At 45.7% G+C, this 26331-nt stretch overlaps 1 protein-coding gene across 3 annotated transcripts; it reads left to right on the top strand.

Moving 5' to 3' along the window:
- The first annotated feature begins 586 nt into the window (after nt 1–586).
- LOC130358296 (transmembrane protein 126A-like) lies at nt 587–22723 on the top strand. Of its 3 annotated transcripts, none has more exons than XM_056561383.1 (5): nt 587–724; nt 5405–5518; nt 7204–7397; nt 14599–14713; nt 22500–22723. In XM_056561383.1, the coding sequence occupies exons 2-5, from the start codon at nt 5439–5441 to the stop codon at nt 22684–22686; spliced, it is 576 nt and encodes a 191-aa protein (XP_056417358.1). In that variant the 5' UTR covers nt 587–724; nt 5405–5438; the 3' UTR covers nt 22687–22723. The 3 variants fall into 3 exon arrangements, with proteins under 3 accessions (XP_056417358.1, XP_056417357.1, XP_056417359.1); XM_056561382.1 differs by lacking the exon at nt 587–724 and adding an exon at nt 731–796; XM_056561384.1 differs by lacking the exon at nt 587–724 and adding an exon at nt 744–765.
- The last annotated feature ends 3608 nt before the right edge of the window (nt 22724–26331 follow it).

Below are 26331 nucleotides of genomic sequence, written 5' to 3'. Positions count from 1 at the left end.
ATAAATAGGACAAAATCATTGTTGACGCCATCAAGAAAGCTCCAAAACTTTGTATTTTCTCCTTATTTTCTCAGGAAGAAGTCATGGTGTGAGGGTGAAGCGCTGCCAGGTGTGTGAGGGGGAAGCGCTGCCAGGTGTGTGAGGGTGAAGCGCTGCCAGGTGTGTGAGGGTGAAGCGCTGCCAGGTGTGTGAGGGTGAAGCGCTGCCAGGTGTGTGAGGGTGAAGCGCTGCCAGGTGTGTGAGGGTGAAGCGCTGCCAGGTGTGTGAGGGTGAAGCGCTGTCAGGTGTGTGAGGGTGAAGCGCTGTCAGGCGTGTGAGTGCCCGGGGGTGAAGACCCAGCAGGCTGCCCCTTGCTCTGCCCTATTACTATGAGGAGGTGGCAGTCACAGCCGCAGCTCTCCCTCCCCGTGTGTGAATGTGTGCCAGCTGCTGGAGGGGGTGGTCACAGGGGTCTTGGGCAGCCGGGAAGGGTTTTTAGGAGGCAGGGGAGCCCATCCCAGCTGCCGGGCCAGTAGGCAGGATCACACATGGCTGCAGGGGGCGCTGCTGATCTCCCTCCTGTCATCACACACAGCGCGGGTCATGTCACACACAGAGCACAGGCTGCAGCTGGTCCAGGCGTCTGCGCGGTCACATGACTCCGCCGCCCGCCCACGTGACGGCCAAGATGGCTGCGCCCGGGGATACACGGGTGTGAAGGTGAAGGGTGAGCGGCGCCGGGCAGGTGAGGATGGACGGGTGACGGCGACCTGCTTTACGGCACCGGCATGTTCATAAGGAGTATACGGGACCTAATGTGTGCGGGTTATGGTTATATCAGGACACAGAGCCTATATCATGCATTATATCTGTCTTCTAGAACAGTGCTCTCCAACCTGCGGACCTCCAGATGTTGCAAAACGACAACTCCCAGCATGCCCGCACAGCCGTTGGCTGTCCGGGCATGCTGGGAGTTGTAGTTTTGCAACATCCGGAGGTCCGCAGGTTGGAGACCACTGTTCTAGAATATTGTAGAAATGCATTAGCAAATCAGCTACAAAATTATTTGTACAGATAAAAAAATAAAAAAAAATGGATGTTTCCTGTGTGGTGTAGTATAGAGGATCTGTCCTGTGTGGTGTAGTATAGAGGAGCTCTCCTGTGTGGTGTAGTATAGGGGATCTCTCCTGTGTGGTGTAGTATAGAGGATCTGTCCTGTGTGGTGTAGTATAGAGGATCTGTCCTGTGTGGTGTAGTATAGAGGATCTCTCCTGTGGGGTGTAGTATAGAGGATCTCTCCCGTGTGGTGTAGTATAGAGGATATCTCCTGTGTGGTGTAGTATAGAGGATCTCTCCTGTGTGGTGTAGTATAGAGGATCTGTCCTGTGTGGTGTAATATAGAGGATCTCTCCTGTGTGGTGTAGTATAGGGGATCTCTCCTGTGTGGTGTAGTATAGGGGATCTCTCCTGTGTGGTGTAGTATAGAGGATCTCTCCTGTGTGGTGTAGTATAGAGGATCTCTCCTGTGGGGTGTAGTATATAGGATCTCTCCTGTGTGGTGTAGTATAGAGGATCTCTCCTGTGTGGTGTAGTATAGAGGATCTCTCCTGTGTGGTGTAGTATAGAGGATCTGTCCTGTGTGGTGTAGTATAGAGGATCTCTCCTGTGTGGTGTAATATAGAGGATCTCTCCTGTGTGGTGTAGTATAGAGGATCTGTCCTGTGTGGTGTAGTATAGATGATCTCTCCTGTGTGGTGTAGTATAGAGGATCTGTCCTGTGTGGTGTAGTATAGAGGATCTCTCCTGTGTGGTGTAGTATAGAGGATCTCTCCTGTGTGGTGTAGTATAGAGGATCTCTCCTGTGTGGTGTAGTATAGAGGATCTCTCCTGTGTGGTGTAGTATAGAGGATCTCTCCTGTGTGGTGTAGTATAGAGGATCTCTCCTGTGTGGTGTAGTATAGAGGATGTGTCCTGTGTGGTGTAGTATAGAGGATGTGTCCTGTGTGGTGTAGTATAGAGGATCTCTCCTGTGTGGTGTAGTATAGAGGATCTCTCCTGTGGGGTGTAGTATATAGGATCTCTCCTGTGTGGTGTAGTATAGAGGATCTCTCCTGTGTGGTGTAGTATAGAGGATCTGTCCTGTGTGGTGTAGTATAGAGGATCTGTCCTGTGTGGTGTAGTATAGAGGATCTCTCCTGTGTGGTGTAGTATAGAGGATCTGTCCTGTGTGGTGTAGTATAGAGGATCTCTCCTGTGTGGTGTAGTATAGAGGATCTGTCCTGTGTGGTGTAGTATAGAGGATCTGTCCTGTGTGGTGTAGTATAGAGGATCTGTCCTGTGTGGTGTAGTATAGAGGATCTCTCCTGTGTGGTGTAGTATAGAGGATCTGTCCTGTGTGGTGTAGTATAGAGGATCTCTCCTGTGTGGTGTAGTATAGAGGATCTGTCCTGTGTGGTGTAGTATAGAGGATCTCTCCTGTGTGGTGTAGTATAGAGGATCTCTCCTGTGTGGTGTAGTATAGAGGATCTCTCCTGTGTGGTGTAGTATAGAGGATCTGTCCTGTGGGGTGTAGTTTAGAGGATCTGTCCTGTGGGGTGTAGTATAGAGGATCTGTCCTGTGTGGTGTAGTATAGAGGATCTCTCCTGTGTGGTGTAGTATAGAGGATCTCTCCTGTGTGGTGTAGTATAGAGGATCTGTCCTGTGTGGTGTAGTATAGAGGATCTGTCCTGTGTGGTGTAGTATAGAGGATCTCTCCTGTGTGGTGTAATATAGAGGATCTCTCCTGTGTGGTGTAGTATAGAGGATCTCTCCTGTGTGGTGTAGTATAGGGGATCTCTCCTGTGTGGTGTAGTATAGAGGATCTGTCCTGTGTGGTGTAGTATAGAGGATCTCTCCTGTGTGGTGTAGTATAGAGGATCTCTCCTGTGTGGTGTAGTATAGAGGATCTCTCCTGTGTGGTGTAGTATAGAGGATCTCTCCTGTGTGATGTAGTATAGAGGGATCTCTCCTGTGTGGTGTAGTATAGAGGATCTCTCCTGTGTGGTGTAGTATAGAGGATCTCTCCTGTGTGGTGTAATATAGAGGATCTCTCCTGTGTGGTGTAGTATAGAGGATCTCTCCTGTGTGGTGTAGTATAGAGGATCTCTCCTGTGTGGTGTAGTATAGAGGATCTCTCCTGTGTGGTGTAGTATAGAGGATCTGTCCTGTGTGGTGTAGTATAGAGGATCTCTCCTGTGTGGTGTAGTATAGAGGATCTCTCCTGTGTGGTGTAGTATAGAGGATCTCTCCTGTGTGGTGTAGTATAGAGGATCTCTCCTGTGTGGTGTAGTATAGAGGATCTCTCCTGTGTGGTGTAGTATAGAGGATCTCTCCTGTGTGATGTAGTATAGAGGGATCTCTCCTGTGTGATGTAGTATAGAGGGATCTCTCCTGTGTGATGTAGTATAGAGGGATCTCTCCTGTGTGGTGTAGTATAGAGGATCTCTCCTGTGTGGTGTAGTATAGAGGATCTCTCCTGTGTGGTGTAGTATAGAGGATCTCTCCTGTGTGATGTAGTATAGAGGGATCTGTCCTGTGTGGTGTAGTATAGAGGATCTGTCCTGTGTGGTGTAGTATAGAGGATCTGTCCTGTGTGGTGTAGTATAGAGGATCTCTCCTGTGTGATGTAGTATAGAGGGATCTCTCCTGTGTGATGTAGTATAGAGGGATCTCTCCTGTGTGGTGTAGTATAGAGGATCTCTCCTGTGTGGTGTAGTATAGAGGATCTCTCCTGTGTGGTGTAGTATAGAGGATCTCTCCTGTGTGGTGTAGTATAGAGGATCTCTCCTGTGTGGTGTAGTATAGAGGATCTGTCCTGTGTGGTGTAGTATAGAGGATGTGTCCTGTGTGGTGTAGTATAGAGGATCTCTCCTGTGTGGTGTAGTATAGAGGATCTCTCCTGTGGGGTGTAGTATAGAGGATCTCTCCTGTGTGGTGTAGTATAGAGGATCTCTCCTGTGTGGTGTAGTATAGAGGATCTGTCCTGTGTGGTGTAGTATAGAGGATCTGTCCTGTGTGGTGTAGTATAGAGGATCTGTCCTGTGTGGTGTAGTATAGAGGATCTGTCCTGTGCGGTGTAGTATAGAGGATCTCTCCTGTGTGGTGTAATATAGAGGATCTCTCCTGTGTGGTGTAGTATAGAGGATCTGTCCTGTGTGGTGTAGTATAGAGGATCTGTCCTGTGTGGTGTAGTATAGAGGATCTTTCCTGTGTGGTATAGTATAGAGGATCTCTCCTGTGTGGGGTAGTATAGGGGATCTCTCCTGTGTGGGGTAGTATAGGGGATCTCTCCTGTGTGGTGTAGTATAGAGGATCTCTCCTGTGTGGTGTAGTATAGAGGATCTCTCCTGTTTGGTGTAGTATAGAGGATCTCTCCTGTGTGGTGTAGTATAGAGGATCTGTCCTGTGTGGTGTAGTATAGAGGATCTCTCCTGTGTGGTGTAATATAGAGGATCTCTCCTGTGTGGTGTAATATAGAGGATCTCTCCTGTGTGGTGTAGTATAGAGGATCTGTCCTGTGTGGTGTAGTATAGAGGATCTTTCCTGTGTGGTATAGTATAGAGGATCTCTCCTGTGTGGGGTAGTATAGGGGATCTCTCCTGTGTGGTGTAGTATAGAGGATCTGTCCTGTGTGGTGTAGTATAGAGGATCTGTCCTGTGTGGTGTAGTATAGAGGATCTTTCCTGTGTGGTATAGTATAGAGGATCTCTCCTGTGTGGGGTAGTATAGGGGATCTCTCCTGTGTGGTGTAGTATAGGGGATCTCTCCTGTGTGGTGTAGTATAGAGGATCTCTCCTGTGTGGGGTAGTATAGGGGATCTCTCCTGTGTGGGGTAGTATAGGGGATCTCTCCTGTGTGGTGTAGTATAGAGGATCTCTCCTGTGTGGTGTAGTATAGGGGATCTCTCCTGTGTGGGGTAGTATAGGGGATCTCTCCTGTGTGGGGTAGTATAGAGGATCTCTCCTGTGTGGTGTAGTATAGAGGATCTCTCCTGTGTGGTGTAGTATAGGGGATCTCTCCTGTGTGGGGTAGTATAGGGGATCTCTCCTGTGTGGGGTAGTATAGGGGATCTCTCCTGTGTGGTGTAGTATAGAGGATCTCTCCTGTGTGGTGTAGTATAGAGGATCTCTCCTGTGTGGGGTAGTATAGGGGATCTCTCCTGTGTGGGGTAGTATAGGGGATCTCTCCTGTGTGGGGTAGTATAGGGGATCTCTCCTGTGTGGGGTAGTATAGGGGATCTCTCCTGTGTGGGGTAGTATAGGGGATCTCTCCTGTGTGGGGTAGTATAGGGGATCTCTCCTGTGTGGGGTAGTATAGGGGATCTGTCTCTCAGTGAGCGCCCTTGTTGTATTCTATGGTTTTCATCCCGTGTGCTGTGTGTTCCAGGGTTACAGCACATGTCAGTCGGCCGGACGCCATCATGGGATCTGTGAGACGTCCTCAGAGTGAATTTGAGAAGCTCCTACAGTTGAGATTCACTCAGCTTCCTGCACTTGATCAGTAAGTATCAGTGTGGAAAGGAGGGGCGGGTTATTTAAGAGGAGGGGCCTGTGGAGAGCGGAGGGGCCTGTGAGGAGGGGAACGGTCCATTAAGAGGGGAGTGGCCTGTTAGTGACATCATTCTGAGATTACAATTTAGGGATTAACTTTTAACTATTTGTTTTTATGGATGGGGAAGGCAGGAACAACTACAGTTGTTGTGGTTTTTGCTGCTCACTCGTTGCAGCTGTATTTGACATTGGCCTTCTTGGATTTTGTTTTACATACTTTTTATTTTTTATTTATTTTTTTTGTTTTCTTAAACGTTTTACCACTTAACAACCACCCCCACCCCCAAATCCCAAACATGATCTCAATGCCAATTTTTTATTTTTATTATTATTATTATTATTATTTGGAATATGGGTAAAAGTGTTGATTACAATTGCCCGTATATGGGTCTGTAGATGGAAAATTTAAACCGTTATGGCGATTAGAATATCAGGGAAAGACTTCAAAAGGAACCCGGCACCATGGGTTCCTTTTGAAGTCTTTCCCTGATATTGCCGTATATCTACCGGAGGGCAGCAGACGACCTAGGATCATTCTATGCTTATATCGTTGTGTATGAAGTAGGGATCGACCGATTATCGGTATGGCCGACAATCACGATTTTGGGCATTATCGGTATTGGCAATTACCTAGCCGATAATGCCCCGCACCACCCCCACCGCGACCGCCCCCCCGACCCACCGCACTGCGTCGCACCCCCCACCGTAGTGCTGGGCGGTATACCGGTATGAACTGGATACGTTTTTTTTTTTTTCCTCCCATGGTATGGATTTTTGCCCATACCGCTATACCGGTCGGGCCCCTCCCCCACCCTCCGAGTCAATAATTTTTTTTTAACTTACCCGTAATGGGGGTGGTCCGGGCCATCCATCCTTCCTGTAGTGTCCGGCGGCATTTCGGGTGGAGGGTGAACCGGTCCGAGCTGTCCTTCTTCTCCGGGGGTCATCTTCTGCACTCCGGGCAGGCTCCGGCCTAGTACGCTGCATAGACGCCGCTACGCCGTGACGTCAGGTGCGTCGCTGCGCACGGGCGTCACTGCGCAGCGGCATCTATGCAGCATACTAGGCCGTAGCCTGCCAGGAGTGGAGAAGATGACCCCCGGAGAAGAAGGACAGCTCGGACCGGTTCACCCTCCACCCGGAATGCCACCGGACACTACAGGAAGGATGGATGGCCCGGACCACACTGACAGGTAGGAGAGAAGCGGGTGGTGGTGGCGGCCTATGGCACCGCAAAAGCCAATGCATTGATTTAAAGCGCCCCGTTTAAATCAATGATCTGCAGCAGGGTCGCGGGGGGATAAATAGCCGATAACTTATACCGATATTCCGGTATAAGTTATCGGCTATCGGCCCTAACCTCCACCGATTATCGGTATTGGCCCTAAAAAACGATATCGGTCGATCCCTAGTATGAAGCTTCACAACCACCCAGGTTGAGCAATTTATTCATATTATAATCTCACCACGGGATCTCTACGGTACTACTCTATGGAGCGCCTGTCTCTTCTATGGCCATTAGAAGGCGAGGAGGAAAAAAATTGTGTAAAAATGGAAAATTGCTGGAAATATATTTGCATTGTCTCTTTGGTGTCAATAAATTTCATTGATATCCTCCCTTTTTCTGTCCCTTAGGAGTTATTTCCAGTATGGGAGTCTGGTGATAGGGTTAAGCGCATCTACGTCTGGACTGCTGTGTAACAGGGTCTTCAGAGAATTGATGAAGGTCCGGCGGGGCTTCTTGGTTTCCTCTCTCATTGTTAGCACGTTGCCGCTGTTCCAGACCACGGCCCTCTATCATATGGCTATACCCAAAGCCATCATGGCTGGTAAAGTATAATCACGTACAACATGTAGGGATTACAATGATATATTTGGGATATTTAGTTGACACTTTTTTTCTGGAAATCCATATACAGTGATCCCTCAACTTACATTGGCCTCAACATACAATAGTTTCAACATACAATGGTCTTTTCTGGACCATTGTAAGTTGAAACCAGACTCAACATACAATGACACTCTGGAAAAAGACAGTCCAGATCTGTGAAACTTGTCAATAGCCGAGAGAACTGACCAATCAGAATGGGCAATTTACTGGTAAAACCACTGTATTACTGAAGCGTATGCACTGACTGATGTCTGGTAGCGCCCCCTACAGTACAGGGAGGTATTACATGTTCTGTACTACTCTTTACCTGTATTACTGATGTGTATGCACTGACTGGTGTCTGGTAGCGCCCCCTACAGTACAGGGAGGTATTACATGTTCTGTACTCTTTACCTGTACCAGGGTTAGCTGCTCCTTTGGACATAAGGTGAGGGCGGCTCCATTTTACATTTTTAGGACATTGTGTACTGTACAGGACCCCGAAGAAGCTCCTGTCCTCTATATAGACCAGTTTTTTCCAAGCAGGGTGCCCCCAGCTGTTGCAAAACTACAACTCCCAGCATGCCCGGACAGCCTTTGGCTGTCCGGGCATGCTGGGAGTTGTAGTTTTGCAACAGCTGGAGGCACCCTGGTTGGGAAACACTGACATAGACAGTGATTACAGCTTCCAGCAGATCTTTCTTACTTTTATATGTAAGGATTTGGTTTATCTATATTAGTTATCTACTTATTTTTCTTTAATTCTCACTTTTTCCTATTTTTGGGTGACATTTTGGTGGCTTCAGAACCAATTACCAGGTTTCCATAGAGTTCTGGTCTCAACATACAATGGTCGTCCTGGAACCAATTAATATTGTAACTTGAGGGACCACTGTACAATCCCTATAAGACCCATCACTACACAGATTATGTTGGTGGTTTTAAAGGGATATTGCATGAAAAAAATGTTTTTTTTTCATATCAAATGACTCAAGAAAGATTTGTAAATGACTTCTATTAACCCCTTAACCTCTTAAGGACGCAGGGTGTACATCTACGCCCTGCGCCCAGTCCCGGTCTATAACGCGCGGTCATAGCGGGTCGGTCCCGGCAGCTAATGAAAGCCGGGACCCTGGGCTCATAGCGTGCGGCACCGATTGTTGTGCCGCGCACTATTAACCCTTTAGATGCGGTGTTCAAAGTTGATCGCCGCGTCTTAAGTAATAAAAATACACTACCGACAACTCAGTCTGGCTGATCGGGACCATCGTGGTGAAATCTCAATGTCCCGATCAACTAGAATGCGAGCGAAGGGTCCGTTCCCTGCCTCCGGCACGTCCGATTGGCAATTGATTGCTCCAAGCCTGAAATCCAGGTTTGAGCAATAATAAAAATAACACTGGTCATTGCCGTGTCAAAAAGTGTGAAAACAAAGGTTAATAAAGATCATTTAAAGGGCTATTCCAGGAAAAAACTTATATTTATATATATATATATATATATATATATACTGGCTCCAGAAAGTTAAACAGATTTGTAAATTACTTCTATTAAAAAATATTAATCCTTTCAGTACTTATGAGCTTCTGAAGTTAAAGTTGTTCTTTTCTGTCTAAGTGCTCTCTGATGACACGTGTCTCGGGAAACGCCCAGTTTAGAAGAGGTTTGCTATGGGGATTTGCTTCTAAACTGGGCGTTTCCCGAGACACGTGTCATCAGAGAGCACTTAGACAGAAAAGAACAACCTTAACTTCAGAAGCTCATAAGTACTGAAATGATTAAGATTTTTTAATAGAAGTAATTTACAAATCTGTTTAACTTTCTGGAGCCAGTTGAGATATATATATATATATATATCTCAACTGGCTCCAGAAAGTTAAACAGATTTGTAAATTACTTCTATTAAAAAATCTTAATCATTTCAGTACTTATGAGCTTCTGAAGTTAAGTTATATATATATATATAAAAAAAAGTTTTTTTTCCTGGAATACCCCTTTAACACCTACCTAATAAAAGTAGGAATCTACTCCCTTTTCCCATTTAAAAAAAACTGTGTAAATAAAATAAACATATGTGGTATCGCCGCGTGCGTAAATGTCCGAACTAGAAAAATATATAGTTAATTAAACCGCACGGTCAATGGCGTACACGCAAAAAAATTCAAAGTCCAAAAGAGCGTATTTTTGGTCACTTTTTATATCTTGATTAAAAAGTCCAATCAATGCAAAAAACGTTAAAAACTTCAGATCACGGCGCAAAAAATGAGCCCTGATACCGCCCTGTACTAAGAATAAAAAAGGTATAGGGGTCAGAAGATGACAATTTTAAATGTATTCATTTTTGTGCATGTAGTTATGATTTTTCTAGAAGTACGACAAAATCAAACCTATATAAGTAGGGGATCATTTTAACCGTATGGACCTACAGAATAAAGATAAGGTGTCATTTTACCGAAAAATGTACTGCGTAGAAACGGAAGCCCGCAAAAGTTAAAAAATAGCATTTTTTTTCTTCAATTTTGTCGCACAATGAATTTTTTTTCCATTTCGCTGTAGATTTTTGGGTAAAATGACTTGACGTCATTACAAAGTAGAATTGGTGGCGCAAAAAATAAGCCATCATATGGATTTTTAGGTGCGAAATTGAAAGGGTTATGGTTTTTAAAATGTAAGGAGGAAAAAACGAAAGTGCAAAAAATGGAATAATCTTGAGTCCTTGAGGACCAAGCCCATTTTGGCTTTAACCCCTTAAGGACCCGGGGTTTTTCCACTTTCGTTTTTTTCCTCCTTACCTTTAAAAAATTATAACTCTTTCAATTTTGCACCTAAAAATCCATATGATGGCTTATTTTTTGCGTCGCCAATTCTACTTTGTAATGACATCAGTCATTTTACCCAAAAATCTACAGCGAAACGGGGAAAAAAAATCTTTGTGCGACAAAATTTAAGAAAAAACACCATTTAGTAAATTTTGGGGCTTCCATTTCTACACAGTCCATTTTCGGTAAAAATGACACCTTATCATTATTCTGTAGGTCCATACGGTTAAAATGATCCCCTACTTATATAGGTTTGATTTTGTCGGACTTCTGAAAAAAATCATAACTACATGCAGGAAAATGTATACGTTTAAAAATGTCATCTTCTGACCCCTATAACTTTATTTTTCCGTGTATGGGGCGGTATCAGGGTTCATTTTGACCAGAAATACGCTATTTTGGACTCTGGAATTTTTTGATGCGAACGCCATTGACCGAGCAGTTAAATTAATGATATATTTTTATAATACGGACATTTCCTCATGCCGCGATACCACATGTGTTTAATTTTATTTTTATTTACGCAGTTTTTTTTTTGTTTTTTTATGTGAAAAGGGGGGTGATTCAAACTTTTATTAGGGGAGGGGTTAAATTATCTTAACTTTTTTTTTTTTTTTGCAGTGTTATAGCCCCCTCTAGTGGCTATAACACTGCACATACTGATCTTTCACATTGATCACTGGTTTCTCATAGGAAACCATTGATCAATGATTCTGCCGCTTGACTGCTCATGCCTGGATCTCAGGCACTGAGCAGTCATTCGACGATCGGACACCAGGAAGCAGGTAAGGGGACCCTCCTTGTGTCCTACAGCTGTTCGGGATGCCGCGATTTCACAGCGGCGATCCAGAACAGCCCCGAGCTAAACGGCATTAGTTTAGTTACACTTTAGACGCGGCGATCAACTTTGAACGGCGCATCTAAAGGGTTAATAGCATTGCTAGGTACCGTGCCCGACCGTGCCCCCGCGTTATAGAACAGGAGCGGACTCATGACGTACCGGTACGTCATGGTTCTTAAGAGGTTAAGGACCCAAGTATTTTTTGCACATGTGACTGCTGTCACTTTAAGCATTAAAGGGGTTCTCTCCGGTGCTTAGACATCTTATCCCCTATCCAAATTTGAAAATTTTGCATTTTTCTAACTTTGAAGCTCTCTGCTTGTAAGGAAACTAGACATACGAAATAAATTATATATTGATTCACAAATACAATATGTCTACTTTATATTTTCATTAAAAAGTTGACAGGTTTTTTCAAAAAAATTTCTAAATTGGAATTTTTCAGGGACCAGTTCAGTTTTGAAGTGGATTTGACGGGCCTTCATATTAGAAATACCCCACAAATGACCCCATTATAAAAACTTCACCCCTCAAAGTATTCAAAATGACATTCAGTAAGTGTGTTAACCCTTTAGGTGTTTCACAGGAATGGAAGCAAAGTGAAGGAGAAAATTCAATATCTCCATTTTTTTTTTTTTTACACTAACCTGTTCTTATAGACCCAGTTTTTGAATTTTTACAAGGGGTAAAAGGAGAAAAGGCCCCCAAAAATGTGTAACCCAATTTCTCTCAAGTAAGGAAATACCTCATATGTGGATGTAAAGTGCTTTGTGGGTGCATTAGAGGGCTCAGAAGCGAAGGAGTGACATTGGGATTTTGGAGAGGTGAGTTTTTCTGAAATGTTTTTTGGGGGGCATGTCCCATTTAGGAAGCCCCCCATGATGCCAGAACAGCAAAAAAAAACTAACATGGCATACTATTTTGGAAACTACACCCCTCAAGGAACGTAACAAGGGGTACAGTGAGCCTAGAGCTGGGCGGTATGACCAAAAATGTGTATCACTGTATTATGGCGGTTCCACGGTATTTAACAATATTTAAATACCCCGGTTTATCAGCCCAGCGCTGCGCTATCCCCCACATCGGGTAATTAATAGCTGCTGCACTGTACTGTACTATCCTGTGCCCGGGCTGCAAAAATAAACAAAATAAACTTTAACTCCCCTTCCTACGTTCCCCCGTTACTGGCCTCAAGGTCCAGCGATGCGAGCCTCATGCTGCTTCCTGGGGATGGGAACGTCACAGAGCTGTCAGCCTATCACCAGATGCAGAGATGTCCCACCTCGGCCAGTGATAGGCTGAGCGCACTGTCATGTAAGAAGCCGGCCGAGGCCTATCGCCGGCTGAGGCGGGACGTCTCTGCGGCCGGTGATAGGCTGACGGCTCTGTGACATTCCCATCCCCAGGAAGCAGCAAGAGCAGCGGAGGGACCGTAGGAAGGCGAGTTAAAGTTTATTTTGTTTATTTCTGAAGCCCGGGCACTTGATAGTACAGTACAGTGCAGTGGCTGATAATTTTTTGGTGGGGGGGAGAGAAGCAGCGTTCGCGGGTCACATATGATTAGTCGTCGTCCCCCCCCCCCCCCCCCCCCCCCGATGTGGGGGACAGCGCAGCGCTGGGCTGATAAAGCAGGGGGAGAAGCAGAACAGCGCCGCGGGTTACATATGATTAGTTGCCCGATGTGGGGACCGCGCGCTGCGGCTGATAATTCATTAATTTGAGGGGGGGGGCCCAACCGGTATTGTGGTATGGGAAAAATTCATATCGTGTTTCATAATTTTCCGCTAAAGTTGGATGTGTAAATGAAAAATTAGATTTTTTTTTTTTTTTCACCAAAATGCTTGTTACCCTGAATTTTTCATTTTCCCAAAGGGAAATAGGAGAAAAATCCTCCCAAAATTTTTAGCCCCATTTCTTCTGAGTATATAAATACCCCATGTGTGGATGTAAAGTGATATGCGGGCGCACTACAATGCTCAGAAGAGAAGGAGCGTCATTGGGCTTTTGGAGAGAGAATTTGTTTGGAATAGTATTCAGGGGCCATGTGCGTTTACAAAGCCCCCTGTGGTGCCAGAACAGTGAACCCCCTCCACATGTGACCCTATTTTGGAAACTACACACCTCACAGAATTTAATAAGGGGTGCAGTGAGTATTTACACCCCACTGGCGTTTGACAGATCTTTGGAACAGTGGGCTGTGCATTTTCACGGACCACTGTTCTAAAAATCTGTCAGACACCTGTGGGGCATAAATGCTCACTGTACCCCTTATTACATTACATGAGGGGTGTAGTTTCCAAAATGGGGTCACATGTCGGGGGGGGTCCATTGTTCTGGCACTATGGGGGCTTTGTAAACGCACATGGCCTTCAATTCCGGACACATTCTCTCTACAAAAGTACAATGGCGCTCCTTCTCTTCTGATCATTGTAGTTCGCCCTCAGAGCACTTTATATCCAGATATGGGGTATTTATATACTCGGAAGAAATGGGGTTACAAATTTTGGGGGGCTTTTTTCCTATTACCCCTTGTAAAAATGAAAAATTTGGGATAACACCAGCAAAAATGTTCACCTCCAACTTTAACGAAAAGTCGTCAAACACCTGTGGGGTGTTAAGGCTCACTATACCCCTTGTTACGTTCTGTGAGGGGTGTAGTTTTCAAAAGGGGGTCACATGTGGGTGTTTGTTTGTTTGTTTTTTGCGTCTGTCAGAACCGTTGTAACGATCAACCACCCCCTGTGCAAATCACCTCAAATGTACATGGTGCGCTCTCACTCCTGAGCCTTGTTGTGCGCCCGCAGAGCATTTTACGCCCACATATGGCCCACGTACTCAGAAGAAATTGCTTTACAAATTTTGGGGGTCTTTTTTTCCTTTTACCTCTTGTGAAAATGAAAAGTATGGGGCAACACCAGCATGTTAGTGTAAAAAAATAAAAATAAATAAATAACCTGCTGGAGTAGACCCCAACTGTACCTTTTCATAAGGGGTAAAAGGAGAAAAACTCCCCAAAATTTATTAGGCAATTTTTCCTGAGTACGGAAATACCCCATATGTGGCCCTAAACTGTTGCCTTGAAATACGTCAGGATTGGACTACAACCGGTGGGTGACGGTCTGTTATCGCGCCTTAGCGCTTCGTCAGGCCCCTCCGGCGCGATAACGGTCACCCACCGGTTGTAGTCCACCCACTCCTTCCCATCTCCTCCTCCCTGCATTTGTATCCAGTCTTGGAAAGATTAAATAAAAGATTTCTTCTGCACGATATACCTGGTGTCTGAGGCGAGTGCTCCGACGAACACGCTCTTCTGCCGCTGTTGTAATTTATATATCTGTTTAACTTTCTGGCACCAGTTAATTTAAAAATAATAATAATAATAATAATTTCCCCCGGAGTACCCCTTTAAACACTTTGAATGGTTTGGGGATATTTAGTTCTAGCTGTTGTCCCTTACTTATGTTGTGTGTATTGTAACAGTTGCTTTATCTACGCCGCAGGTAAGATGAAGTGTTCCCTATGTAACACTCTGCGTGGCACCTGCATCGGAACCATAGTGGGAGGTCTGGGTTCGGCGTCCTTAGCTGCATTCATGAGCACAATATACTTTCTAAAGTAAGTAAATCCATATTCGCTTAAAACCTATTTTCAACTGTTTAATAAATAACCTCATTTACCAATAAGTGTTTGTTGTGCTACCTTTCTGTGGTCTTTTGTGTTTTCTTTTATGCCAAAAACTGTCTGCTCTGTTGTTTACAGCCCGACTTACTGTCTGGTGTACCTGTAAGAGACTTCCTGTTCCTTTTATACACTCTAGCTGGGAATTCAGACAACTCTATCTTTCTCCCACTATGTGGGAGTGACATGGATTTTATCAGTGATCTTGTAACTATCTTACTACCGGCCAAATTCATATACAGAATCCCCTATACTGAAGTAAGTCAAACGGAGCCATGTCAGTTTCAAATACCTCAAAGTTCTGCTTCCACTCTGCCCTTTATTGCAAACCATTTAACCTTATATCACCACTGCAATTAACAAACGTTCCCACCCTCACAAGGGGGGGGGGATGTTATTAGTCCTGGCATCCATATAAGGTATAGTCCTTTGTTAAAGGAGAACTCCAGAATATAAAAATTGTCCCCCATACTGCCGGCAGTAAAAAAAAAAAAAAAATGTACATACCGTCCTTCACTCCCCCAGGGTCTCTGGTAACCGGCTCTGGTCACCGCCACTATCCTCTTCCTGGTTGCCGGTGGTCGGCGAGTCATACTGAGCTCAGCCAATGACCGGCCGCAGCGAAGTCCTGACTCGGCTAGATAGGTTGAGTGGCAGTGTGAGAACACTTCAAGACACAAAACTCTTCACTACACCAGTACCTGCTGCCGGGGCCGAAAATGTCACACTGCCGCTCAGCCTATCGCCAGCTGAGTTGGGACTTCGCTGCGACCGGTGATGGGCTGAGCGCAGTATGACTCGCTGACCACCAGCAACCAGGAAGAGGATCACGGCGGAGACCGGAGCCGGTTACCGGAGGCCCCAGGGGAGCAGAGGAAGGTATGTACCTGTTTATTTATTTATTGCCAGCAGTATGGAGGACAATTTTTATATTCTGGAGTTCTCCTTTAAACACCAGCGGGCTTCAAGTCCTCTTGCGTGCTAGCCAGCATTCTCCTCTATTCGATGGTGGGGGTCAGACAGGAAGGAGCAGAATGGCATTAGGGGGGAAGGGGTGGCTTTGTCCAAAATGGGCATTTTACGTACCGGTTTTTTTCGCCCTATAGGACGCACCGGCGTATAAGACGCACTCAATTTTTAGGGGCAAAATCAAAAAAAATAAAGATTTTGAACTCAATAGTGGTCTTCCACCTGCGGACCTCCAGATGTTGCAAAACTACAACTCCCAGCATCCCCGTGTCCCCGTCGCTCCGGAACGTCTCTGCTGCCGGCCGGGTATCCTCGCTCTCCGTCGCCGTCATCACATCGTTACGCACGCCGACGCACGTACGCGACGACGTGATGACGAGGAAGGAGAGCGCCGGCCATACAGGGGATCTCTGAATGGAGCAGACACCTAGGAGGCAGGTAAGGTCCCTCCCGGTGTCCTGTAAGCACTAACCCGGCTATTCAGTCGGGCTGTTCGGGACCGCCGCGGTGAAATCGCGGCGGTCCCGAACAGCCCGACTGAACAGCCGGGTTAGTGTCACTTTCCCTTCAGACGCGGCGGTCAGCTTTGATCGCCGCATCTGAAGGGTTAATACAGGGCATCACTGCGATCGGTGATGTCCTGTATTAGCCGCGGGTCCCGGCCGTTGATGGCTGCCGGGACGGCCACGATAGGGGTGTATTCGCCGTATAAGACGCACCGACTTTTTCCCCCCAGTTTTGGGGAAGAAAAAGTTAGTCTTATACAGCGAAAAGTACGGTATATAGTACATAAACTTCTACACATATATGCATCCATTACAGGAGAGGTTACAATCAAGTGTAGTGAGAGGGAGATAAGGCTATGTTCACACGGCAGAATATCCGCACGAAACAGACATTCTGCAAACTTCAAAGCGTCGGCATAATATGCTGGCGCTAGGACTGCACAGGAATGCGCCGTCTCATAGACTCTGCACAAAGAATGGACGTGTTCCTCCTTTGTGCGGACTGGAAAATGGAATTTCCGTGCCGGAAACATCTTGAACGGAAATTCCGCTGTGTGCACAGAGCAGCAGAGTCCCGTTGAAATAAATGGGACCCTGCTGCAGCGGAATTTCCGTGCCGGATTCTGACGTGTGACCATGGCCTTAGGGATGGCTGTTTGTTATCCTGTACAAGAACAGGAAGTCCGACACAGGATAAACATTGGGATGAAAAAATACAGGAGAAGTAAAACCTGAAAGAATAAAGGAAGGTAGAAAAATAACTATTTACCAATATATGTTCATTTATTAGACAGTTTGAAATAGGTTTCATAGTCTGATGACCCTTGTTAAAAAAAATAAAAAATAAAACTGACTGTAAAATAATTTGAAAAAATATGACAACTTAATATTTTATTAATACAATAATATATATATATATATATATATATATATATATATATATATATATATATATATATATATAAAACTCAATGTGTTTGTATATGTATATATGTGTGTATGTTTCAGCATCACGTCCAAACGGCTAAAGATATTAACATGAAACTTGGCACACATGTTACTTATATGTCAACAACAAACATAGGATAGGTGATTTAACCCTTACTCACCCCCATTTGCCAGGGGCGGGATTTATGTTTAAAGTCCCATACAAGTCTATGGGAAATATATGTTACTGCATACCTTCCAAACAGCTGGAGATATTTCCATAACACTTGGTCACATGTTACTTATATGTCCACTTGAAATATAGGATAGTTAATTTAACCCTTAACTAACCCCATTTGTGAGGGTCGGGGTTTTCATTTAAAGTCCCATTCAAATCAATGGGAAATGTATGTTCTCACATAACTTCTGTACGGCTGGAGATATTTCAATAACTGGTACACATATTACAGGTCGGGATAGGAGGTCGACATAGGAGGTGGGGATAGGTGGACGGGATAGGAGGTCGGGAAAGGAGGTCGGGAAAGGAGGTCGGGATAGGAGGACGGGATAGGAGGACGGGATAGGAGGACGGGATAGGAGGACGGGATAGGAGGACGGGATAGGAGGACGGGATATGAAGTCAAAAGCTTCCTCCTTTGCTTATTTTCCTCCCTAACAAGGATTAGGAAGGAAAAACCGGGCAACACCGGGTACTCAGCTAGTATATATATAAAACACTATTAAAAAGGAGATGTATTATGTACAAAAAATACTCCACAGGTCCTAAAATACGTCACCAGCAGGTATACGAAAGACATGTAAAGTCAACATCCTGTACAGAGCAGACTATACTGCATCACTATGAAGATGGCAAGAATGAATGATATCCCACATCCGACGATAGTTTCTCCCTCTTTGCTTCTTCAGGGGGAGGAAGCAAAGATGGTGAAACAATTGTTAGGTGCTCCACAGGTCTGGTCTGTATGATGAGACTTTACTTGTAGTATCTGTTTCACGTGTTACTCCATTACTGTGACACATCAGCCTGGGTTAGCGGTGTTGCTGCTGTGGGGGTTCACTTGGACATGTGATATCATTTATTCTTACCTTCTGTCCCTATAATTTTAAAGGGGTATTCCTCTGCTCAGCGTTTGGAACAAACTGTTCCGAATGCTGGAGCCGGGAGCTTGTGACGTCACAGCCCTACCCCTCTCATGGTGTCACACCCCGCCCCCTCAATGCAAGTCTATGGGAGGGGGCGTGACAGAGTTCCTCTCATTTACTTGATACATTTTATAATCCTCCCAGGTCACTGCCCCCATCATGATAAACCACCCTCTGCTTTTATTTTTATTATTATTTTATTTTTCTACCTTCATATTGCTCTGTATTTTCAGCTCAATCTCAGTCAGATTCACAGACTTGGAAGGGGCATTCCCCAGCAGGCGTGACATCATCTGAAGCCATACAGGGGAGAACTTCCTCCCTCACTTTGCTACACACAGCCTAGAGCAGTTCAGTGTGAGATGATCTATGACTGGATAAGGCAGCAACACAAATAATACACAGAAAACTTCATTTTTATTAAAGTAGATTAGAAAGATTTTTATTTACCATAAGGATCGCAATAGCTAAAATTAGTTTTAAAGGGGTTGTGCGCTGCCCTGCAGTTCGGAGCTCCGCTCACAGCGTCCGAAAGTTCATTACTCTGAACGCTGTGTGCGGGTGCGAACACGGAAGCCCGCACACAGCGTTCAGAGTAATGAACTTTCGGACGCTGTGAGCGGAGCTCCGAACTGCAGGGCAGCGCACAACCCCTTTAATGAGAGTGCCCATTTAAATGGTTATATGCCATGTTCTTTGGTAACTGTTACCTATAACCACAACATAATCAGATAGAGGTGGGCATTGCATTGTTTTGGCTCCATACAGCTATATTGTAGGCTGACTAAGCGTGACATTTCCATAGTGATACAATCTTGTATAGTCTGCTCTGTACAGGATGTTGACTTTACGTTTCTTTTGTATACCTGCCAGTGACATATTTTAGGGCCTGTGGAGTATTTTTTTTTACATCATACATCTCCTTTTTCAGTTAGTGTCTTATGTCTGTAGTATTGTATTGGTAAAGTTGTCATATTTTTTCCTGTCAGTGCCATTTTTGTGGTGTTTTGTATTTGACATGAGGTGCACATTTTTGGTTAGACCATTTCTTTTTGGTGTTTTTGACCGCTATAAAGCAGACCTTTCAGTGGCCTGTTTGTTTATATGTAAATGAGGCTTAAAGCGCAACTGTCATTAAATTGTCCCCCATTAAAGGGGTACTCCGCTGCTCAGTGTTTGGAACAAACTGTTCTGAATGCTGGAGCCGGCTATGGGAGCTTGTGACCTCATAGCCCCTCCCCCTCAATGCAAGTCTATGGGAGGGGGCATGACAGTTGTCATGCCCCCTCCCATAGACTTGCATTGTGGGGGCGGGGCTATGATGTCAGGCACTCCCGGCTCCAGCATTCGGAACAGTTTGTTCCAAACAAACACTAAGCAGCAGAGTACCCCTTTAAAGTATTTCCAAGGTGACGGTCGTTCATGATTACAGTTTAGCCATACCTTTTGCTGCTTTTTAGCAGCTTTGATCAGGCTAAAAAAAAAAATCACTGTCAGCAACAGTCGGATAGGCAAAGCGAGCGCTTGTTCTAAAAACTCGCCTCCCGCACTTAAGAATGATTAGGGGCCCATGCGCTGGGACCTGTGTCCATCACACAGTGGTCCCAGCTTGACCTACAGGGGATGGGCGTGGCAGCCGCGGGGCATAGCCTCACCTATCCCACTGTTGCTGACAGTGGTAAAAGGCATTTATTAGCCTGATCAAGGTTTCCAAAAAGCAGCAAAAAGGTATGGCTAAATTGTAAACCACTGTGTCGCCTTAGGAATTGTGTATGGGGAACTATTTCTTGACATTTGCCCTTTAACCCCTTAGGGACCAGGCCATTTTTCACTGTAGGACCGGAGCGTTTTTTGCACATCTGACCACTTTCACTTTAAGCATTAAAGGGGTACTCCGGTGCTTAGACATCTTATCCCCTATCCAAAGTCCCACTGCTGGGGACCCCCGTGATCTTGCACGCGGCACCCCAGTTAAAATCAGTCCCCGGAGCGTGTTCGCTCCGGGTCTGATTACCGGCGACCACAGGGCTGATGGCGTGTGAAATCATGCTCCGCCCCTCAATGCAAGCCTATGGGAGGGGGCGTGACAGCTCTGAGCATTGTAGTTCACCCGCAGAGCACTTTACATCCACATATGGGGTATGTTCTTACTCAGAAGAGATGGGGTTACAAATTTTGGGGGGCTTTTTCCTATTTTCCCTTGTGAAAATAAAAAATTTAGGGTAACGCCTGCATTTTAGTGAGAAAAAAAAAATTTTTTTCATTTTCCCATCCAACTTTAATGAAAATTTGTCAAACACCTGTGAGGTGGTCAGGCTCACTATACCCCTTGTTACATTCCGCGAGGGGTGTAGTTTCCAAAATGGCGTCACATGGTATTTATTTTTTTGGGTTTATGTCAGAACCGCTGTAAAATCAGACACCACTGTATAAATCACCAATTTAGGACTCAAATGTACATGGTGCGCTCTCACTCCTGAGCCTTGTTGTGTGCCCGCAGAGCATTTTCACGCCCACATATGGGGTATTTCCGTACTCAGGAGAAATTGCGTTACAAATTTTGGGGGTCTTTTTTTTTTTTCCTTTTACCTCGTGAAAATAAAAAGTAAAGGGCAACACCAGCATGTTAGTGTAAAAAAAAAAAATGTTTACACTAACAGGCTGGTGTAGCCCCAACTTTTCCTTTTCATAAGGGGTAAAAGGAGAAAAAGCCCCCCAAAACTTGTAGTGCAATTTCTCCCGAGTACGGAGATACCCCATATGTGGCCCTAAACTGTTGCCTTGAAATACGACAGGGCTCCGAAGTGAGAGAGCTCCATGCGCATTTGAGGACTAAATTAGGAATTGCATAGGGGTGGACATAGGGGTATTCTACGCCAGTGATTCCCAAACAGGGTGCCTCCAGCTGTTGTAAAACTCCCAGCATGCCTGGACAGTCAGTGGCTATCTGGAAATACTGGGAGTTGTTGTTTTGCAACAGCTGGAGGCTCCGTTTTGGAAACACTGCCGTACAATACGTTTTTCATTTTTATTGGGGGGGGGAACAGTGTAAGGGGGTGTATATGTAGTGTTTTACTCTTTATTAGGTGTTAGTGTAGTGTAGTGTTTTTAAGGTACATTCACACTGGCAGGTTACAGTGAGTTTCCCGCTAGGAGTTTGCGCTGCGGCAAAAAATTTGCTGCAGCCCAAACTTGAAGCAGGGAACTTACTGTAAACCTGCCCGTGTGAATGTACCCTGTACATTCACATGGGGGGGGGCATACCTCCAGCTGTTTCACAACTACAACTCCCAGCATGTACTGACAGACCGTACATGCTAGTTGTTGTTCTTTTGAAACAGCTGGAGGCACACTGGTTGCAAAACCTTCAGTTACCTAACTCAGTATTTTCCAACCAGTGTGCCTCCAGCGGTTTCAAAAGTACAGCTGTTTAGGCATGCTGGGATGTGCAGTTTTGCAACATCTGGAGTGCTACAGTATAGAGACCACTGTATAGTGATCTCAAACTGTATCTCTCAAGATGTTTCTAGGCAACTTACCGGCTTCCGTCGGATCCAGGGAGCCAGCCGCAGGGTAAGTGGACTTCGACGTCTGTCCTCTGTCGTTTCCCCGTTCTGCCCCGCCTATTGGTCGTTGCTTCTGACAACCAATAGGAGGGGTGGCACCCCTGCCACCTCACTCCTATCCCTTCAGGGGGATTGTGGGTGTCTTGGACAACCGCGATCCCCCTTATATTCCGGGTTACCATAGACCCGTAATGACCCAAAATCGCGCAAATCGCAAGTGTGACCCCCCCCCGGGCATTTGCGCGGGATGCCTGATCGATATCCGGTCACCCCGGTTCGGTCCCCGCCCGGCAGGGTTTGCTAGCAGCAGGACAGAGAAGCAGGCGCTGTTATCGGGAAGCTCCGCCCATGCTCCAAGTCGGCCCTGGAATGGAAGATACAGAGGAACATAGCGGGAGAACCGGAGCACAGAACGGGATCTGGTAAGTATGGTTGTCATCTGCACTACCTCTCTGTACTGACAGATTAGTGCATTTTCCCTATGGATTCCTATCTTGTATTATTATTCTCAGGACCTGCTCAGCCCTTAGTTGTGGCTGCAGTGTGACGTCTATCGTCAGTACAATAAACCATTCTCTTCCTCTGTGACAGATACGACAAGAAGCCGCTGCCCAATGACGTGTTCCGCTTCTGCATCAGCCTGTACAGACCAGCCATTATCAAGCTGAAGTATTTCTTCCTATTTCAAGCCGTCCTCAGTATGGCGATCAGCGCTCACTATTATGCCCTATATGAGAAGATGCTGATGATGCCTCCGGAGGAAGAGGAGCCCAAATAATAAACAAGATTCCTCTTTTTTTTTTACAGTTCCAAAATTGTTTTGTTTTTATTGCAATTCACATTTCTACAGTGTGTTAGCAGCTAAACTGACAAAGAACTAAAATCCTTAAAGGGGTACTCCACTGGCCAGCATTTAGTTCCGAACACTGTTTTCACTCTGCGTGGGTCGGCCATGCCCCCTCAATGAGAGTCTATGGGAGGGGGTATGGCATCACTAGGGGGCGTGTGCAGGACATCACGACTAGGAATCGAACAATATTGATTGTTTTCAGCTGATACCGATATTTTGCAAACATTACGGCCGATAGCCGATAACTTATGCCGATATTCTGTGCATTTCAAGACCCCCTGCCTGTCCTGAGTCCAACCACCACAGCTGCCTGACCCCCTACCTATCCTCTGGCCACATTCCGCCGCCGCTGCCCCATTGCCTCCCCATGCTCTGGCCACATGCCTCTGTCACCCCATCGCCTCCCCAGTGTTATAATTACCTGTTCCTGGGGTCCGCGCTACTTCTGGCTCCGGCGGCGTCCTGCGCTGTCACTGTGCGCACTGATGGTGACGTCACTCGTCATTGTGCTGCGCACAGCAACAGCGCCAGATGCCGCAGGAGCCAGAAGTAGTGCAGACCCCAGGAACAGGTAATTATAACACCGGGGATGGGGGGGGGGGGGCAGTGGCGGTATGTGGCTGAGGATAGGCAGGGGGATCGGGCAGCGGCGGCGGTTGGACTCAGGGGACAGGCAGGCGGAGAGAAGTATGTGGCTGCGTTCTCTGGCACCGCAAAAGCCGCTGCAGTTCATTGATTTAAAGTGCCCGCATTATCAGCAACGTAATTGCCGATAACTTAGAAAATGTGAATATCTGCCAATCCCTAATCATGACCCTCGCAGACTGCGCCCAGCGTTCAGAACAAAATGTTCTGGACGCTGGGGCAGTGGAGTACCCCTTTAACCTCAGCAGATCAAGGTTACAGTTGTCATATAGCTGTATTTTACTGTCTTTTGTGGCTGCAACACTTTTAATCCCCCTTCTAATGAGGCAAACCTCAATCTGTCTGTTTAGTAGAACCAGAGGGGTCTGGGTGCTGCAAAAACAATATAATCCCTATGAAACCGGCACCAAAGCAAAGGCCCTCATCCCCGAAGTGAGAAACATAGCTTACCATTAGAGATGAGCGAACTTACAGTAAAATCGATTCAGCAAGAACTTCTCGGCTCGGCAGTTGATGACTTATCCTGCATAAATTAGTTCAGCTTTCAGGTGCTCTGGTGGCTGGAGACTCTTTCCTAGGACTGTATCCACCTTTTCCAGCCCACCGGAGCACCTGAAAGCTGAACTAATTTATGCAGGATGTCATCAACTGCCGAGCCGAGAAGTTCGAGACGAATCGAATTTACTGTAAATTTGCTCATTTCTACTTACCATAATGCTCCTTGGAGGTCTGAATAAACCCTTAGGGGATGTTCCATATTGTTTGGTCTTCCTCAGACAGCAGTAATGAATATAAACTTCCTACAATTATTAAGTGTCCAACGTTCACTGAAGTTAAATGAGTACCTGTCACTAATCTAAACTTTTAATTTATTGTTCTTTATGTAATTATAAGACCTTTTGCTATTTACTTGCTGTTAAAATTCTCAACCTTTGTTTTTAATGTGATTGAAAAAAATGGCCACTAGGTGGCTCTGTTCCCTGCGCAGGTCAAACAGTTGGGTTAGATTCACACAGCCGTTTACATCCAACCTTTTAAGTGTCCGATCGGCTTTTTTAATTTAACCAAGCGGATCCCGAAAAATAGGTTTAATGCAAACAGCTAACGCCGGGTCCCGAAAGCCCCTCTTCACTTGAATGGGGTCCGTTGGTGATCTGGCAATTTTACAGAATTTTTGCAGAGAAAGAGAGAGCTTGCACTATTTTTTTTTCTCCGCTAAATTCCCGTCCTTCTGGCCAGATTGCAGACAGAACTCTGAATAGTGGAGTCTGATGGCAATGCAAACAAGGCCTTAGTTTGGTCTCCTCCTGGCAGGAGACCAAACTCAGGAAGTGCGTGCGGGGCATGGCAGGGGCACAGCTCTCACAGGCTTCAGTGACGTTGCGCCTGCTGGGGAACACCCACTTTCTCCTGCCTGGAGCTCACACAATGTGAGCAAGGGAAAAGGTATGATACACAGCTTTTTAAAGTTTGGAAGTATTTCTTTACTGGCAGGAGGGGTGATAGGAGTAGTTAGGAAATATAAGCTAAGCGAGTTAAGAAAATATGGTTGATGACAGGTTCTCTTTAAAGGGCAGTGCTAGAGTGATTTTGGCCATAAAAAAAAAAATAATAATAATTTAAAGTGGCCTAAGATCACACTACAACTCACAAGTGTCTGCAACCTTAGTCACATTGGCCCTCATTTACTTAGAAAATCGGGTTGTAAGTCTATGTTGCTTTCTTACCCGACTGCTTTTTTCCCCTGGTATTTATTATTATGTCGCATCCTGTTTGTCGCACGTGGGTTTTGTTGGTTTTGGTTTCCAACTCCACTGAGTTGTCGGGAAAAAATCCACAACAAATCAACAAATTCGGGTTCGAAACCTTTATAAATACGTGGGAAAGCTCAGAAATGTCGGGTTACGCCCCTTTTTCGGGTTTGGGAGAATCCACATCGGGTCAGTCAGGGAAAAAATGTCGCATCGTGTCGCAGACAAAGATGCGCCAAAAAAACCCGACAAAACAAGGTTTAGAATAGTAAATGAGGGCCAATGAGGAGAATTCATCAATTGTCATCTACTATTTTTACTGTTTGTCATAAAAAGTCACCTTGGATTTCAACTCCCTGCGCCAAATTCATGAAAGGTCGCTCGCCACTTTATGGCGCATGGGAACATTACTTAAGAGTTACCTTAGAGCCCTCCTACATTTACTGCCTGTTCTGTCCGGTCTAAGAGGCAGGGCGAGTAAGAGCCCCCTAATGTTCTGCCCTATAGGTTATGGTTTCTCCCCTTTGTAAACTCCCTTTAATGCCATTAACCCCTTCCCCAATTGACATGGCCATTCCCAAATGTCAGACAGCAGCTAATGGCCACTGTCCGCGATTAAACTTTTAGACACCGCGATCACGCTTTATTGTAGTGTCTAAAAGTGCTTTCACTGTTTCCTCTCCCTCCTGTCTGCTATTAACCTGCTCCCAGCTCTTTTCTGTTTCTTTAATGCCGGGCATAGCTAACACATCCCCCAGGTGACAGACTCTAGAGCAGTGTTTCCAAACCAGGGTGCCTCCAGATGTTGCAAAACTACAACTCCCAGCATGCCGGGACAGCCAAAGGCTGTCCCAGCATGCAGGGAGTTGTAGTTTTTCAACACCTGGAGGCACCCTGGTTGGGAAACACTGCTCTAGGGGGATTGGTTTAGTCTAATACTCCTATCATGGACAGACTCTCCATCATGGGAGTAGGAGCCCAGAAGCTACAGGACAGATCGCAGAAGGTCATTCGACATGTGACCCGCTGCAAGATGTAATTAGACAATGGGAGACAATGGAAATGAAGTACACAGGCAAGAGTGGGGCAATGGAGACAGACGCACGTGCATGAATCCTTAAAGGGGTACTCCGGTGGAAAGCTTTATTTATTTATTTTTTAATCAACTGGTGCCAGA

This window comes from Hyla sarda, chromosome 2 (genome assembly GCF_029499605.1).
Source record: "Hyla sarda isolate aHylSar1 chromosome 2, aHylSar1.hap1, whole genome shotgun sequence".
NCBI lineage: Eukaryota > Metazoa > Chordata > Amphibia > Anura > Hylidae > Hyla > Hyla sarda.
Note: the sequence above shows the minus strand (reverse complement) of the source record. Positions and strands in the feature narration are given on the sequence as shown.

Excerpts from the sequence above, each read along its gene's own strand:
- LOC130358296 (XM_056561382.1), top strand. The coding sequence starts at position 768 with ATGTTCATAAGGAGTATACGGGACCTAAT. Across the intron at positions 797-5,404 it reads AGGAGTATACGGGACCTAAT|GGTTACAGCACATGTCAGTC; the intron begins GTGTGCGGGTTA and ends TGTGTGTTCCAG. Across the intron at positions 7,398-14,598 it reads ACCCAAAGCCATCATGGCTG|GTAAGATGAAGTGTTCCCTA; the intron begins GTAAAGTATAAT and ends TCTACGCCGCAG.